Below are 19,529 nucleotides of genomic sequence, written 5' to 3' on the forward strand. Positions count from 1 at the left end.
GCTAAGTCCTTTTGGTATCATTTGTAAAATGGTACAGTTTTTTGTTTCACATGAAAGTTGAAGTTTCAAGAATTATTTTGTGTCTAAGGAGACATGCTGTGACTGTGCCAGAGCTTTCCGTTTCAGCGTCCTGGAGCTTCTACCTCTTTGGTAACTTTGTTTCTTTTTGGCCACCAGAGCAGGACCTTGTAGTCAGATCCTGGGGACAATGGCCCTGGAGCCCTTTGACTTGCAATGCGTGTGTTCTTTCTCTCAGGGTCGCTGCTACAATGGCGAGTGCAAGACAAGGGACAACCAATGCCAGTACATCTGGGGGACAAGTAAGTGGCATCTTCTGGTCTGATGGATACACACAGTTTCTTTTCCGTGGTTCTGTTCTTTCAGTCTGCGACAGAGATACACAGCATGGAGTAATGAGAAAGAAAAGTCCAGCAAAGAGTGAAAGGAAAGAGCGAGTGTAAGAGTTAGGCACAGGCCTGTAGGTGTAGTGTAGTGGTAGCAGGCACAAGAGACTTTGGGTTCAATTCCCGGTATACCTCAAACAATGCTGCTGATTCGAAGATCATGAAACAGATATCCAAGTGGGAAATCGCCATGGAAACCGGAGTGCCTTTCATTGACCTTGGCTGTTAAATATGGGATGTTGCAGCTATGTGACAGGGTTGAGTGCCGTGATCATAGATACTGTCTGGCTGCTTGCATGATTGCATAGCTTACTTTGTTCCTTTCTGGTTTACCGTGTGAGAGTAGCAGGCGTGTTGGAATTTTGAGTGTTTTGTGTATTTGCTTGATTGTTTTCTTTTTGTTGTTGTTTTTCGGTTTTTTGTTTTTGTTTTTTAGTCTGTTACTTGGTGTCAGTGATAACATGGAGGAGTTTCTTTGGTAGTAGACAGGACCGTGGTAACGAATTTCAAACACTGAAAGTTAATACACACGGCTACTGGTTGAGATTCACAGTGACTCAGAACTTCAGCTCCTGAGGGCCACATGTGAATTGACCTACTTTGCTTTCTGATAAAAAGCATTGGAAAAACCAACTTTAGGGAGGAAAAGATTTATTTGATTTATACTTGGATATTATACTCCATCATGAGGAAAATTAAGGCAGAAACTCACTGCAGGAACCTGGAGGCAGGAATTGAAGCAGAGACCCCGTAGGAGTGCTGCTTATGGCTTGCTCCTCAAGAAGGGCTCAGCCTGCCTGATTGCTTTGTTTGTTTCTTTCTTTTAGTTATAATTTCATGTATTTATTTTATATTTGTATGTTTGAATATTTGTGTTTTTCTTTGTCTAGCTATATTATAATTGTTTAATTTTGTTTTACTTATTCACTTTACATCCCTCTCACTGCCCCCATCGGGGTCCCCCTTCCCACAATCCTTCCTCCTTCCCCCTCCACTTCTCCTCTGAGTGGGTGGGGACCCCCTTCACCTACCCTGCCAGCCTGCTTTCTTATACAAGTGAGCAGCACCTGCCAGGAGAGGCACCACCAACAGCGGCAGTGCCTTCTCTCATCATGCATTAGTGGAGAAAATGTTCCCCAGGCTTGCTCAGTGGCTGATCTGATGGACGCGAGTTTTCAACTAACCTTCCCTTTTCCAAGCTGAGTCTAGTTTGTGTCAAGTTGACAAACACTACCAGGACAGGAAAGCAGAGAAATAAGACTCACTAGCTAGGTAAAGCTGGCTCTTCCAGAACGGAAGAAAAGACACAAAAGAGGTCACGTGAACGATTTCAGTGTTCAGCAAGTGTTGTTCATGTGAAAAATTTAACCTCGGTGTTTCGTTTAGGTAAAGATAGTAAGGACATAACATCTTCTTAACATCTAAATATCAAAACTCAAGTGCTGATATAAAATCTTAGCAGAGCCAGGCATGTTAGTTCATGCCTATAATCTCAGCATTTGGGAAGTTGAGGCAGGAGGATTACTAGTAGTTTTAGGTTGGCTCGTACTACATAATGAGTTCTAGGCCAGCTGGGTCAAGAAAGGAAGACTGTGTCTCAAAAGGATTAAAAAGACCTAACAACCTCAGTGGTCTGCAACTTTAACATTAATCCCCCAGTGTTAGCATAAGCAGGATTAAGGAGGCTGGAGAGACAGGCACAGCCCTCAAGGGCACAGGCTGCTCTTCCAGAGGTCCTGGGTTTACTGTTCAGCCCCCACACGGTAGCTAACAACTGTTAGCAACTAACTCCATTTCCAGGAGATCTGATGCCTTTTTTTGGCACTACATACACATGGTACACAGCCTCCCTTCTAGGCACAACGCCCGTACACATAAAACATGAAACAAAACGAGACAGGATTAAGGATGCAAACTTGTTTACTATGTGGTGGCCGTGTACGTGTTGTGGCTAGTGATTTTTCTCGTTGGTCACTCTAAAACTCACAGCAAGATCTGGTTAGAGACTCCTCACATTTCAGACTGCTATGCTGGAGCACTTTTTTTTTTTTAAGCTGGGGACCGAACCCAGGGCCTTGCGCTTGCTAGGCAAGTGCTCTACCACTGAGTTAAATCCCCAACCCCTTGCTGGAGCACTTTTGTACCAGCTCACAAAAGCCGCTGAAGTTTGGAAGTTTCGATAAGTCAGCAAAGGGCACATTGAGAGCTTGAAATCAGCGCTGGCTTCTTTCCGCATAGGAACAGGCAATCAAGGTTCCTTTTTGTCCCCTTTCTGGGAGGCGGCTGATAGACAGGTTGGTGGCACCCCACTGAGTGCGAGTGGCCCAGAGAACTAAAATGTGTTTTCCTCTCTCCTCCATCTCTGATAGAGGCTTCGGGGTCAGACAAGTTCTGCTATGAAAAGCTGAACACAGAAGGCACCGAGAAGGGCAATTGTGGCAAGGATGGAGACCGGTGGATTCAGTGCAGCAAACAGTGAGTGGGCGGGCACCCTGGGGTATAGCTACCGCTCCCAGACTGATGCAAAAGCAAAGGGAACAAAAGTGGGGAGTTGTGGATGCAGTGTGTCCCTGTGTGAACTGTCAAAAGATTAGCTACATATGCTCTATTAAAAATAAAATATAGATAAATGTGAAAAGGAGAGAAAAAATATAAAATAAACCTTAGTGCTCTGAACCTTATTGTACATGCGACCTATGTAAACTGTCCCCATCTTATAGGGAGATGTCCTTAGCAACATAAATGCCAGGTCCCAGGGATGCATGTTTTCATTGTCATCAGATGACATAAAATAGCTGTGCACCAGGAAACGCTCCTGTCTCCACCAATATGTGATCTTACCAGACTTATAATGTTTATCAATGGGTAGGAACTGCTATCTTGGCATGGTTTTAATCCTCATTTCTCAAGCTTCAAGAGGAATTTCCACAGCGCCATGCACCATGGTCTGTGGACTTCGGTCTTAGTGACTTGACACTTCACTTGTTTGTCGTCATCCTGTGTGACTCACTAAGCTAGGGTGGAGGTAGAGGTGTCCTCATGACAGGTGAGTCATGTAATGTCACCAGGCCACTGCTCCCCTCTGCTTTACTGTGTTGACTTCTAAGTTCTTACTCTTGTGAGCTCACGGTTGCAAGAGCTGCACATTCAAAGGTGGATCTTCCTCATGTTCTGGATTTTCTTCACACTCATTTCTAGGCCAGCTGTGCTGCCCTGAGCTCTACAGTGGGGAGGAGGGATGGATAGGGCAAGGGATGTCAGGAGCAGGACCACGCTGCTACTGGTTGAGAAGATCACTGATCTGTTTTTCAACGATGCACACTTCCCTGCAGTGAGTGAAGCTGTGGTCCTTTAGGCAAGGAGGTGGGGCCAGCATAACTAAGACAGTGTCTGAGTTCTCCTATTCAGCCCTGAAGAGAATATTGAGGAATCCGAGGGCTGGAGATTAGGCTCTATTGTAGATTGCTTGCCTAGTGTCTGCAAGGTTTGTTTAGTTCCCAGAACTGTAACATGTAAAAACTAATGCATGTGTAGTGGTGTGTTGAGCTGGATTCTTCCTGTCTTCTGCCTTCCAAACCGTGCAGTGATGTGTTCTGTGGATTTCTGCTTTGCACCAATCTTACCCGAGCTCCGCGTATTGGTCAACTTCAAGGAGAGATCATCCCGACTTCCTTCTACCATCAAGGCCGAGTTATTGACTGCAGGTAACATAGAAGTCAGGAGACCTAGGGAAGAATGATGATCACAGGTTTCAAACAATCAAAATTTATAAACATCGAAGATCTAAGATTTTCTAATTCCAACTTTTTCTTCCATGTAAAGGACCGCTTTAAAAAGTAGTAGTATATTGATTTGCAAATTTCAGTTGCCTAAAATCATAGTAGTTATCAGTATTTAAGACCTTTTTCCAAATTGCAATCTTAGGAATAGAGTTATGCTCCAAGTTGTAACCCATATACCGAAAGCTCAAGGTTAGAACTGTTCAGAGTTTAGAATGTTCGTCAGGTGCATAATGAGGTAGCATGAGAACGGGACTCAGGACCATGGATTTAGCTTTCATTTATCCCTTATATGCACAGGCTGAAGGAAATTCAGTCGTTTGTGCATCTGTTTTACTGACATAGGAACTGTGTGTTCTAATTGAAATACCTCCACACAAGCATACAGCACTGTTAATTACGCCCCACCATCCCTCCATACCCTGCTGCAGAGCCTCAGATCCCTACTCCTCTCTATTGAACCATTAAGCCAACTTTTTAAGGTTTGTACATGTGTGAGAGGGTGTATTGTGTTTACCTTTCATGGAACTTCGTGTCCATCTGTTCTGGAAGTGACAGACTTCATTCTTCTTTGTGCCTAATACTGTTATGTCTACACCATATCTCCTATATCTAGTTCCACTGATGGCTAGCTAGATTGATTTATATCCTGGCTATTGTGATAATGCCTCAGGAAATATATATCTGGTATTTAAAAGAATATCCCACACTGTTCTCCTGGAGGCGGCACTAGTTTATGCCTTCATTTACAGTGTATTGAGGCTCTCTTTCCTCCTGATGCTAGCCAGCATTTGTAATTTTTTTAAAATGACAACTGCTTTTAGTGAATTGAGATGACACCTTATTGCGTTTTGAACTTTAGCTCTCCGAGTCATTTTAAACTTGCCTGTAATTATTGAGCACTTATGTCCCTCCTGAGCAGTGATTTACTCTTTACCCAGTACTTTTAGTGCACCTGCATTTTAATTGTGACTGTGTTTTAAGTGGATGTTTCTACTCATGGCATCCTGTAAGTAGTCATAAAGTTTCAGATTTTGAAACAGGTCAGAGTTTAATGTTTTAGATTAGGGATACTCAATCTGTACTCATTTTTATCCCTGGCTAAAAATTTTGATCATTGCAGTATAGCATCATTTGAATACTGTTTCATTTTTTTCATAAAACATCCAATTTAAGCAGTATTTTATGTTGCATGTGTCTGTTTTAGATGATGACCTAACAAATACCCAACCACATACAGAAAATAAGTATTAAATATTTTTATTGATGTTAGCATAACCCCTCCCCTTCTTTCATATGCATTTGTCTGTGAGCATGTAGCACATAGACAAGAGGCTGTGTTTTTAGCCAGGAAGTTGTATTATGTCACAAGTAATTGCCATTACCTTCGGAGTAACCGTGGGTCTATGGTGGCGTTCTCCTGTTCAGAGGCACTGCTGTTAAAACACCTTTGGGATCCTACCACAGAACTAACACATCATCGGCCCTTTATTGTCACTGTGCCAGAATCTCAAACCACCTTTTTATGGGAGTGAATAAATGTTTGAAATTACCCAAGAGTAATTCTGCACAATTTCATGATGTCTTGGTCAGATAACTGCTACTTTTCCGTCTTGTTAACGGACTCTAAGGTAATTTTAACTAGGCCTTAGAGAGCACGCCTCTCCCTGGGTAACGTCTGTGGTTTTGTGCCTAGACCTTCCATGTCCACCAACACTCTTCCAGCCTGTAGAACCTCACATGTCTTTGATAGCCTTGCTGAATTATAAGGCTACTTCACAGACTGCCATGTGGGTAGAATATTCAGCAAGACTCTCTGTTAATAATTATATCCAATTTCTAATTATCACTCAAATTCTAATGACACCTAACTTTGTAGCGTAAGAAGTAAGCATTAGTAAAGAATGCCTGGCCTTCTCTTTTTAGCTGTGAAAGCTCAATCCTTTGAGGTAATAATAATAATTTGAAAATATCTTGCTTTGCTGTTTTCCCGCCCATACTATTTTTTCCCCACCTGCCTTGGAGAATCAGTGACACCTTTCTTCGTCTTTGTCTACACAAACACCTTCACCTATCCTTAACACTGAGAACACCCAAAGAGTTAGACTGTTTCCTGCCGATAATCATTGTTCCTGATGATGTGTGCTGTGAATGATAACGAAAGGCAGTTTCTTTCTTGCACGTTTATTAGAGCTAGGTAGGAGGGAGCAGAAGGCTCCAGTAAAGCCTTGCTAGCTGTAACAGTCTCTCTGTTCCATGAATGGCAAGCCTTGCTCGGGCTGGCACTGTGTTGTTGGACAGTGTGGTCTTATGTTTATGTGGATCACTGTTGAGGTTTGGCTTTTGCTCCGTATTGTAATCCTAAATACTGGCCCTGGTTGCCCCAGGGATGAGGAGATTTTTACATAGACCCAAGTGATGGTAACTTTGCCCCCTAAGTTAGCCCTGATTGGCGGATAAAGAGGCCTATAGCCTAGAGCGGAGCATAAGAGAGTAGGTGGGGCTTTAGTTCCTGGGCTTGAGGTCTGAAGAAAGGAAAGAAGATGGCATGGGGTAGGTGAGTCATGGAAACCTGGCCATGAAGGTTGGCCAATTGGAGGTAAGAGCAGCCCAGATAGATCACAGCAAATTACAACTCAGGGCTCTTGATAGGGAAGTAGACATTAATTAGCTTAGAGGGTAGATAGCTGCCCAGGTCTGGTGCTTTAAAGGCTTATCATAAACATAAAGGGTTGTGACTTTTATCTGGGAACTGAATGTTCACTTTCTGCTTTCAGTGGTGCTCACGTAGTTTTAGACGATGATACAGATGTGGGCTATGTAGAAGATGGGACTCCATGTGGCCCCTCCATGATGTGCTTAGATCGGAAGTGCCTACAGATTCAAGCCCTAAATATGAGCAGCTGCCCACTTGACTCCAAGGGTAAAGTCTGCTCAGGCCATGGGGTAAGTAGACATCAGTGTAACGCTTTGACCCTTCATTGTCTGGGACCCTGAGTTCACAGTGACAAGGTAGTCAGACACAGCCATTTCTTACTGAGGCTGTGGCCACTTTCTGTGCCCTGATTACCACATTCTTAGTGCTTTCATCTGCTAAAATAATCATTTATAAAATAATTTGATTTATTCTGTTTATTTTCTATATTATTGAAATGTGTATTGATTACCTTCTCCAGATATAACTTGACATCTATGTTAATCAGTAGTTTGTAGAAGAATAAGATAAATCTTGTTTGTCCCTCCATCCTTTTATGTATCTATCTGTCTAAGAGGATTTATTATGAATAATGGGCTCACATGATTATGGAGGCTGTGATGCCCACTGTTTGCTGTGCAAGCCATGATTATGACTCACTCAGGCCTGCGGACATGAGAATCAGCAGAGCCGATGTTCTGGGAGCGGAGACAATGAGAGGAAGTTTCTCCGCTCGAACACTGAAGGGGGAAAAGCTCAGTCTCTGCTCCGGCCGTGGTGGGAACTCAGTCAGCTCTCCGGAGTTTACTCATTCAGATGTTGCTCAGAACATCAGAAGTGATGTTCAGGTGGGCACCCTGTAGCCCAGTTAACTTGGCAAGTGAAATTAGCCTCCATTACATCTTAACAGTTGGAAGAAAATCGGCATGGTTCGGGTTCCTAAGGGACCGTAGACTGTGTCTGTAATTTTTTTTAATAGCACAAAACAACATGCATCATGCTAGTTATTGAGCTTCATCTCAGATCACACTGAGTGGATCTCCACAGGACAGTGGGTCACACATGACATGTATACTTCTAGAGATGTACTTGGGCAGTGTTCAGCTCCGCCCTCCCCTCCAAGATGCTCTCTCTATTCAAACCTGTGTGTAGCTTTAATTCTCAAAGGATTTGAGAATGTTGCCTTTCCTGGAAAATTCAAGTTTAATAGCAATAATTATATATATAATTATATATATATTAATAATATTATATATATATATAAATAATTATATATATATATATGTGTGTGTGTGTGTGTGTGTGTGTGTAATATAGATTGGACTTAGCAAAATGAATGCATTTGTAAATTTATACAGACTTCAGAAATTAGAAAAACAGACACAGAGAAAGTGATAATAAAAAAGAAGCTGGAATGAAGGTAGAAGGAACTCAACACAGAGAGATAGGTGGGTGACAGAGTGACACAGAGCAGAGCAAGGTGGACAGGACCGGGAAGCTCACAGGGAGGCCGGGTAGCCTGGTGTGCTGCTCACAGAATATCCAACATAAGTAACTCAAGAGGAGGGCGTGGCTTGGTTCATGGGTCAAGGGACACAGTCTTACGTGATGGGGATGGCGTGGCAGCCAGGAACTTACTCCTCGTATTCATCAGAGCCCAGAGCTTAGCTACCTTGTCCCTTTTAATTCTATCTAGGACCCCATTGGGTGGCGTGGGGGCCCACACTCAGACACACACACACACACACACACACACACACACACACACACACACACACACACCCAAAGGTTCGCCTTACGCATGCCCATGAGGTATTTATTAATCCCAAGAAGATGACACTGAAGTCAGCCATCCTATCTGGTGATTTAGGAGCATGGATTCAGGGACTAGATAGAGTTTTAGATTTAGATCCGGACTCTGAGTGGACACGTATGTTCTCTCTGCCCTTAGCAGATAGTGGCTGGAGTGAATGTGAAGCTCTTGGTGACGTGCTTAGCAGAGGACCCTGTGACATGTAATGAGCGTTCAGTACAATTTCTATGCAAAATTAAATCACCAGGCAGACCTTTTAAGAATTTTAGCCTCTGCTCTAGAAATATGAGACGTAAAAGCTCTTTGCTGTTTTCCCTGTCCTATCTCATTTTTTCACCATTTATTTTTTTTAAAAAAGCAAAGTTTGGCCTTATTAATTATAACCATATATCACAGGATCTCAGATTTAAAAGCATTGGCATTTGATTTTATCATTTCTAATGATAAAAGGGTCTTGGCACCTTTTTTTCTAGTTTGCAGAGTGTTTCATTTGATTCATGTAAATTGCGAGTTCATGCCATTTGCTGCTTGGTGGCGGGTGTCAGCCTGCTGACTGGGAAAGAATGTCTCCATAGATGGTGGGAGGGGAGGGTAGTGCTTACTGGGCAGGCAAAGTGCACCAGATGCGTTAGGCATGGTGAGATCATGCAGCGTGTGTGTGATTGTGTCTCTTGGTCTTTTATCTTGAGGATTGTCCCTGGAGGCCCCTCCCTCTCTTCCCTGGCATTGGGTTTTTGTTTTTTGGGGTTTTTTTTTTTGAGCCCTATGTCTGATAACTTACTATATTAAACATGTATGTTTTTTATAACCATTCCCAGAAACATTTGCTTCAGGAAAAAAAAAAGCTAACTTAATGGACATTTATATATCTAAATATATCTAATATTGTAAATAATACAATTTAAAAAGTTTTCTTCATCTTAATCAAATCTTCCATAGTTACTAGAAATATATTCCATAATTTCACCCATGAACCTAGTCCTCAAAGCCAGTGGAATGTTTTGGAAGCCTTCTCGGTGATTTTGAAAGATCCCTCTGTGCCCCGTGCTTACACTGTGCTTTCTTCAGTGGTTCTCATTAGTGTCTCTTCCTTCTCCTTCGCAGGTGTGTAGCAACGAAGCCACCTGCATCTGTGACTTCACTTGGGCAGGCACAGACTGCAGCATCCGGGATCCAGTTCGGAACCCCAACCCCCCAAAGGATGAAGGACCTAAGGGTTTGTATGATTCCAGTTTTAGATCATTGCAGACTGTGTTCATTCCCACTCTCCCACTGCAGCAGCAATGCACCTCCATGGCTTCGGAAGGAGACGCACAGGAACGCATCCGTTTGCCATGAAGATGCACAAGCCTGTGTGTGTCATGTTTTCAAAAGCACATTTAAATCGCCTCTTAGCTTGGAACTGAATTAAGAAAAGTAAATATACTGGCTTCCTTTAATCTGGTTTCTTCTCTGCCCTTTAAACCTTAGACTTTCCCCCACTTTCCCAAAAGCCAATTATTTCATAATTCATCTAAGCTGTTTCATTTTCAAATCGGTACAGTCTTTGGGGCTGTCACGAGACTTTTATCACATTCTCCGTTTCACATTCTCTCCAGAGGAAATTTGTAGTCTTTTATGCCCCATTCTAACAAATTCTTTTGATTTGGTAAAAGAATCAGTTCTTCAGATAGCTTTAATTTTTCAGAGGAAACGTAAAAGGTCTGAAGCTTTGTTCTAAGCAGCCGCTACGAGAAGAGAGAGAGATTAGAATTTAGCATAATGAGTCTGTGGCAGTTCATAGTCACCCTGTGATATTGAAGATGAGAATGCTGAGGCCCCGGAGGTCAGGTGACATGCCCGTTACCCAGGCAACCAGAGGCCAAACTGGGAGCACGCTCGGTTTCTTTTGCATCATTTTTACAGCATTGCCTATGTAAAAATGAATATGACAGTCATTTTCTCATTATTCTCCCCTCTCTCACCCCCTCAGTTGATTCCCAAAGATCATGAAAAGCTGTCAGGTACAATAGGCTTTATGTAGCAGCCGTCTTGAGTTCCCGGAAAACAAACTATCGCTAGTACCAAGTCTGGCGTTTGATCATGGCGTTGTACCTCAGCTTCTTTTTATATGGTGCTGCTGATAGCATCCTGTAAGTTAACTGCCACGACATTTTCTCAAACATCCGGGACTAGCACCTTGCTTTGGATGAAACATTTCAACTCGGAACTTCAGTGTGGTCCGTATGGGATGACCCTCAGAGCAGACGAAGCTCCCTAGACTTCAGCTCCTAACGAGACCTAGCCGGGTTTGGATGAATGTGGGCCGTTCCATATCAGCGAGCATGTTCAAACACACTTCATTCCGTTGCTCAGTATGCCTGGGCTATTAAGATTCTATAAGAGGAATTATCACACCCTCACAGTCTATTTCTGTTTTCCCTCTCTATCCATTCTGCTTCTACGTTCAGTCTTTTGTTACTTTAAAACTGGAACAAAACATTCTTGGATCCACCTTCGGATGTGAGGTTTGGAGATTGAAGCTCTGACACGAGGAGCCAGGCTCCTCCAAACCCTCTGTGTAGGGCAGCTGCGGCTGGCATAGCTACCTCGGTGCTGTTCGCGTCCGAGACACAGGCGTGCTGTACTGTGTTTATTTGCAGTCTCCTGCCTGTCAGGTGGCATGGGGCTTCCGCAGCCTCGAAGCCTCTTCTGTTTGCTTCTTCACCTGCTCATTTACACAGAGAAGTCAGACTCAGAGCCGTGAAGCAAACAGCTGCACTCTAGAGCGGAGAGTGCTTACGGCCACTTTCTGTTTGACTGGCTCTCATTTTATGAGGTGGCAATCTTCAGTTATAGTTAAGAAAATCTCCAATTATAGTTAAGAAAATATTCCTGCGGGGTTTTTTTAGGTTTTTTTTTTTTTTTGGTAATTCAAATCATACATAGTTATTATAAAATACAGCCCTTTCAGGGGTGAGACCACGGAAGGTATCATAAATGGACATACTTATTTTGGGTATTTTGAAAATTAATTCCCAGATGACCATATAGATGCAGGTAGAAAGGTAACATGGATACTCTGTAGTCATCACCTTGCTAAAGTTGTCTGTGGTGGACCCACGGTACAGCAGTTAGGTTAGCCCTGCCAGACTCCACACCGCAGGCTTTGATGAAAAAGATCTTTAAATGCGCAAACCCTGTAGATGAGGATTCCCTCCCTCCCTCCCTCCCTCCCTCCCTCCCTCCCTCCCTCCCTCCTTCATGCTGTCCTTCTTTCTGCCCCTCTTTTTTTCTTTCTTTTCTTTTGCCTAACCCTTTTGGCTCTCGGTTGAACTCAGGGCCCCATGAATGCTTGGCAAGTCCTACCCCTGAACTGTATCTCCAGCCCTCTGGAGAAGATTTTCAAAAAACTACTTAGTATTACATATCATCCACCCTGTGCTACCATTAATTCTATATTTGAGAACCTTTTGAGCTCCTCTTCTCTCAAGTCCTTTCTGTCGACAACACTGAAGGGAATTATTTCCCTTTATTATGCAAGAGTAGACTATCCTCCATTTCTGTTTAGAGGAATTTCCAGGTGCCAAGGAGATGGCTTTGTGGGAAAAGCACTTGCCTGAAGACCTGAGCTCTGGTCCAGAGCACCTATTGTGAACTCCAGGTTCAGTGCGAGCCCGTGCCTCAAAATTAAGGTGGGAAGTGACTGAGAGAGGTGCCTGAGGCAAACCTCTGGTCTCTACATACTTACACTTGTGGTCACACACCCATATTTGCCTGCGTGCGCATGCACACACACACACACACACAGAGTGAGAGAGAGACAGACAGACAGAGGCAGACAGACAGACAGAGTGCTATTTATTTTTATTAATTTGTATCCACTTTGCTCAGTGCATACTGTGGACTATGATGGGGTTTTCTCATTTGGTGACTATCATGCTTTCACTGTAACAAGAGAAAAGACAAGAAAGTGGGTTATGTCACTTGCACTGTGTGGGCAGGGATAGAATGCCTAGGAAGGTTGGACCAGATGCTTTAATGAGGTCCATAGTCATCAAATTAGAGATAGAAAGGACCTTAAAGGCAATCCTTCCAGATCTGCTGCTTTACAAATGGGGAAACTAATTATCAGTGTTAACAGCTAATTACATAAAATGTGATCACATGAGCTTAACCCCAGTGTCTTTTCTGCCTCTGCCTCATTTAAAGCGGAATGCTAAGTCCTTCTGCTAGTTTTTTGTGCATAGTAAAGAAGAAGAGGAATGGTGGTGGCCCGGCAGCGATTAAGCCCATTAGAGGGTCAATTATTTACCAGCAGTACTTAATATGGCTCTGAAGAAATGAAGTATATATATCATTAGAGTTTAGAGCTTTGAAAACAGTGACTTTAAATGTTTATAATACACCAGATATTATTTATTGTAGCCTTTGCATATAGCCTTTAGGTGACTTTGATATGACAAGCCTTGATCTTATAGTTCTGATCACTAAATGATTCTTATATGTGAGTATGAAGTATTATATATATAATTATGTCAGGCATTTTTATTAACCACAGACCCACCAAAGATTAAGGATTTACCATATTCTACAATATTTTAGTTCCTATTTATTTATGTAAATACAGAGAAGCCTATTTTTGTTAACAGTATAAATTGCATGGGTTGTCCTTTTTTTTTTTCTTTTCTTTTCTTTTTTTTTTTTTTCCCAAGACAGGATTTTGCTATGTAGTTCTGGCTGGCCTCAAACCCACAATCCTCCTGCCTCAGGCTTCAGCTGCTGTATCACAAGTGTGTGCCATGATATTCAGCTGAAATACTGTGGTGGTGAGTTAGTTATGCTTTGGCTCCCCGAGGGTCCTCTTCCAGCCACCAGCCCAAGAGCTCTCGGGATTTGCAAATGAAAGACACACATTCACCAGCTTAATTCTGATATCAATACCTGGCCTCTTCTAAAACTCCCTGCAGCCTGCAAACACTCTCCTCAGGTATTCCTGGCTTAACACCTCCTAAATCAATATTTTATCTTAGCTTTCCTGGCTCCTTCTGGGCCAACCCCTATCTTTCCTGCCCAGGACTCTTCCAGGGCCTTCTCTTCTTCTTGTGCTTACACTTCAGCCATTACTCCTCCTGATCTTTCCCCGTGTGGCCCCACCCCTTCTCCTCGCAGATCCTTTCTTCCTTCTGTCTTCCCCGGGAAGCTAGAATCCCTTCTCTTTCATCCTGCCCAGCTGTACCATTTGCTCTTTATTGATCAATCAAAAGCTACTGGGGAGAGACCTTCAGCATTTGGACACACAGATTCCCAGTTTCGGGGGCCAAACTAAGACAAAGAATTAGAACCAACCCCCAACAAAATAATATTTGTCATGAAATAATTTATTGCATATCCTTCCAGACATGTCTCCCAATATATTAAAACTGAACAATTTTGATTACATGGAAAGGGGGAAAGAGATATGAATTTAGGGCTAACACACTGAAATTTCGAACATTAGGATATTCTTATACTGTCAGCATTATGCTGTTAAATAAAAGGATTTATTTAGTGTTAATTTCTAACCTTCAGTTTAGTAAAGCAAGTCCCTGCAGGGAGAACTGTGGACTAGCTGCCACCAGTGATGGCTTTGCTGCCTACTGCCTTTGAAGTGCCAAGGGATGGAGGCGGTTAGAGTTGTCCCACCTGTTTTCACATAGGCAACACACTGCGTCCTCCGGATTTGGAAACTCTAAGAAAGGAACACTCACTTCCAAAAAGAGCACCATCATTTAAATGTGTGAAGTCTGACTTACCTATGCAGGAATTCTAAGTGCAAAATAAAGGACTTTCTTTTAAAAAAAGGAAAATATTTATAGTTTGCATCTTATATTACACTCATCAAAAGTTCTATTTTTTATTTTTATTTTTAGGACCAGTAAACCTAGAGAACAGGAAGCAGGATTGAAAATAACACACACACACACACACACACACACACACACACACACAAACACAGACACAGAGACACACTCTTACACACACACAGACAAACACAGACACAGAGACACAGAGACACACACTCACACACACACAGACAAACGCAGACACAGACACAGAGACATACAGACACACAGACACACACACACACCCACAAACGCAGACACACAGAGACATACAGACACACATACACACACAAACACAGACACAGAGACACACAGACACATACTCACACACACACACAGACACAGACAAACACAGACACAGAGACACACACACACACAGACAGACACAGAGACACACATACACTCACACACACACGCACACATACAGAGACCACAGAGACACACACACACACAATCACACAGAGACACAGACACACACACACAGACAAACACAGACACAGAGACACACAGACACATACACACACACACAGACACAGACAAACACAGACACAGAGACACACAGACACACACACACAGACAGACACAGAGACACACATACACTCACACACACACGCACACATACAGAGACCACAGAGACACACACACACACAATCACACAGAGACACAGACACACACACACAGACAAACACAGACACAGAGACACACAGACACACACTCACACACACACACAGACACAGAGACATACACACAGACACACACACACGCACACACACAGAGACCACAGAGACACACACACAAACACAGACACAGAGACACACAGACACACATACACTTGCACACACACACACACACGCACACACGCACACACAGACAGAGACCACAGAGACACACAGACACAAACACACAGAGACATAGACACACAGACACACACACACAGACAAACAGACACAGAAATACACAGACACACACACACAGACAGACACAGACAAATACAGACACACACACAGACAAACACAGACACAGAGACACACAGACACACACACAGACAGACACAGAGACACACACACAGACACACACACACATGCACACACACAGAGACCACAGAGACACAAACACACACAGACAAACACAGACACAGAGACACACAGACACACACAAACACAGACAGACACAGAGACACACATACACTCACACACGCACGCACACATACAGACAGAGACCACAGAGACACACACACACACAAACACACAGAGACACAGACACACACACACAGACAAACACAGACACAGAGACATACAGACACACACTCACACACACAGAGACACACAGACACACACTCACACACACAGACAGACACAGAGACATACACACAGACACACACACACGCACACACAGAGACCACAGAGACACACACACAAACACAGACACAGAGACACACAGACACACACACATACACTTGCACACACACACACGCACACACACGCACACACACGCACACACAGAGACCACAGAGACACACAGACACAAACACACAGAGACATAGACATACAGACACACACACAGACAAACAGACACAGAAATACACAGACACACACACACAGACAGACACAGACACACACACAGACAAATACAGACACACACACACAGACAAACACAGCACAGAGACACACAGACACTCACACACACACACACACACGCACACACAGAGAGACCACAGAGACACACACAGAAACACAGACACACAGACACACACACACAGACACAGAGACACACATACACTCACACACACACACACACAGAGACCACAGAGACACACACAAACACACAGAGACATAGACACACAGACAAACATACACAGAGATACACAGACACATACTCACACACACAGACAGTCAGACAAAGAGACACACACACTCACACACACGCACACACAGAGACCACAGACACACACACACACACACACAGACAAACACACAGACACACAGACACAGACACAGACACACACACACACACACACACACACACACTGAGGTAATGGCTGTGGTCTATGGGCACAGTGTAAAGAAGGGCAGTTGTCACTCAGTGAGGGGGCAGTGTCAAGCTTCCAAAACTAGGATTGTGTTTATCAGCTGTGAGCCTTGTTCAGGGGGAGAGGAGAAAATGAAAATCTGTCATTGTGCGTACAGCATAGGAGGCGTTGGCAGATAACGAATGAGTATGGATGAGAGAATTAATGAACAAAGGCAGTTCCATAATAAATCAACAACTGTGGAAGTAAAGCTACACCATGAACTTTCAAAGGCCCAAGGAAAAGTTTTTAAATGTTCCATGGTGGCTGTTCACAAATCTGTCCCCTGTATAACGCTGCTCACCTGAGGGTTACTCAATCAGTTCCTGCCAAACAGATTTGGAGACAGGCCGAGTCTGCATTTAAAGAGGTAAAGCCCTGTTCCAAATCACAGCAAAGGACCTGGTGGTCTTTACACAAATTTCCAGCGTGTGGGAGCTGGCCCCGTGATGATGAGTTCAGAGAAAGCCATTCTCCACCTTGTCTCATTTGCTGTGTGTTAAGAGCACTTATCTGTTAAGAATGTGAAGATAATTATTCTTTCTCAGTGCTGATTAAGGCTCATCATCTGCCTGCCTGGAATACGTGCTTGAAGCATCTGCTGGATTTTTTTTCCTCCTCCCTGATCAGGTTTCTAATACATGCACAGTGGGCCACCTAGTCCTCCCGCTTCTCCAGTGAAGAATTACACAACAAGCGTAGAAGAGTTTGCAAAATCATTATCTGTCTTTCGTGTGGTAGTTATAATTTTTAAAATTAACAAATATTAAATTTTAAGGGAGAGGAAGGAGTGATTTCCTATCATTTATCAGACCTACGTCTTGTAAGAGTGTAGGATTGACTGGTGTGTTTCAGCTCTGAGAGCTGCTACTTAAAAAGTAAGCCCCTTTCCCCCCAAAAGTTATGAGCTAACATATTTGTTAATGGAGCATTCTTAAAGCAGCGATTTCATTTTTAAAAAATCAAGCCAAGTTTTATGTTTGGAATGCCTTTCCTTCCTAGTCTTTGTCTCTACAGTTTGGAAATCTGAGATGTAGTTTGAGTCGTTTTGAATGGAAGTGTGGGCTTCATGCCGTGGGCCACCACCTACCTGTCTTCCCCGTCCTGTGCTTCAGTAGACTTTCTCTGTTTAATGTTGTGTCTCCATCTTTTTATTTTTAAGGGGCTATCTCTGATTGTGTTTGGTTAATAGCTCTTCGACTCTCGTTGATGTTGTTTACCTTGTGATAAAATGAAGAAATTGTAAAATTGCTAAGCAGGTTTAGAGAGCGAAGATTCTCTCCCTTTGGGGGCGATATCCTACTAAACATGAACACAATAGGAAGCCTTACACAATTGTGACCATGAGTCTCAGTTCTCGGTCCTGTTCCCCTGTGTTCATCAGAATGCAGTCGATCATAGAGTGCATAGAATGCAGCCCCGTGGAAGTGAAACTGTTCTCATCGGGAAGGCAGTCTCATTCAATACCTTCAGTTTATATAGAAACAAGAGATAGTGGCTGAGCTAGTTCCCTTTTGCACCTACAGACACGACTGACCCTAAACAATATGGCCTCCTATTTTAATTTCTGACTTTGTGTTACCCATGTGGAGTACATGTTGGGGATCTCTGCCTGTTCCAGGTCTATTTCCCGACATTGGAAAGCTTCGCACAAAAGTGGTGGTGCGCGGCTGGAGAGCACTTCTGCTCTGCACTAATAAGCGCTTGGCGGTCTGCAGCAGCCCCTGCAGTCTTCAGCGGCCCTCCCTTCTCCCAGCTCACACACAGTGATACACCGGAATCCACAGCTCAAGAACTAAGTGTCCATTTCCTGTGACAGAAGTCCGAACCTTGCAGTAATTCAGTATATATTTTCCAATAACTTCCCAGGTAGATTACACAGAATTTTAAAGCTGCTCTATTGGGTGTTTAGGAGTTTCACAAAATTGAATGATATATCCTCCATTTAAATGATAGCATGTTTCACAGTTTGAAAAATTTATAAAACGCACATCAGTGGTTAGTTATAATTAAAATATAAATTTGCTGTGGTGCAATTAAAGATTTCCCTCATACTGCTAGGAACTATAATTCAGAGTGGATTCCTTACGAGCCTAAAAGTGTTTATAAGAGAATGTATTTTAAAGTAGAACACGTGGAGATGGAGATAAAAATTATTTTCATATATTCTCTGAATTTCAAACTTCTGAGCGAAGGTAACCATACTTTGCTAACGTTCAAAGCATTTCCCGGAGAGATTGTTTTGTATGATAGTGAAACCAGTGTGTGATTTTCTCTGTTTTTTTTTTTTTTTTTTTAAATCTCCGTTTTTCCCTCCACACAGTGAACATGGCCACAAGCAGGCTCATAGGGGCCGTGGCTGGCACCGTTCTGGCCCTGGGGGTGATTTTTGGAGGCACAGGGTGGGGCATAGAGTAAGCATCCTCCTGAGTGTCTGCGTGTCTCTGTGGTGTGTGAGGTGACTCTGGCCTGGACTCCGACCCTCCCTTCTTTGTCCTGTTGACTGTTTCCCGTGCTGGTGTAACCTGTGGTGTAATTTGGATGTGTTGTGTCCTGTGACTTGTGATGTTTCTCGTGCACCATGGAACCTTCTCCTGTCTGGAACAATGTGGGGCATAGAACAGTGTTGGGTGCATATTCACCATTAAGGCAAGAGCCCAGGACTCCTTGCTCTCCTGCTTGCAAGACTCAAAGTTCAGATCTTACTATTTTTTTCTTTTACTATTAATTGGCAAAACGCTTTGAGTAAGTGCTACATAGCAGCATTTTAACAGTTTTACTTCACTACTCAAATCCACATATCCAGTTAGGAATACCAACAACTCTCACACTTTGTAAAGGCAGTGAGAACGACATCCAGTTAATGCTTTTTCATGAACTTATACCGACATGGCAGGCTTTGGCTC

The 19,529-nt window shown here is 43.2% G+C and overlaps 1 protein-coding gene across 3 annotated transcripts in view; it reads left to right on the plus strand.

Moving 5' to 3' along the window:
- Positions 1-19,529, plus strand: part of Adam23 (ADAM metallopeptidase domain 23) — a 146,964-nt gene that overhangs the window by 112,972 nt on the left and 14,463 nt on the right. For 2 of the 3 annotated variants that reach the window (NM_001393708.2, XM_087565319.1), the window contains 5 exon segments: positions 257-320; positions 2,774-2,879; positions 3,989-4,108; positions 6,961-7,129; positions 9,796-9,907. In NM_001393708.2, the coding sequence (NP_001380637.2) occupies positions 257-320; positions 2,774-2,879; positions 3,989-4,108; positions 6,961-7,129; positions 9,796-9,907 (571 nt within the window). 3 annotated transcript variants of the gene reach the window in all.

This window comes from Rattus norvegicus, chromosome 9 (assembly GCF_021556685.1).
Source record: "Rattus norvegicus strain SHRSP/BbbUtx chromosome 9, alternate assembly SHRSP_T2T, whole genome shotgun sequence".
Taxonomy (NCBI): domain Eukaryota; kingdom Metazoa; phylum Chordata; class Mammalia; order Rodentia; family Muridae; genus Rattus; species Rattus norvegicus.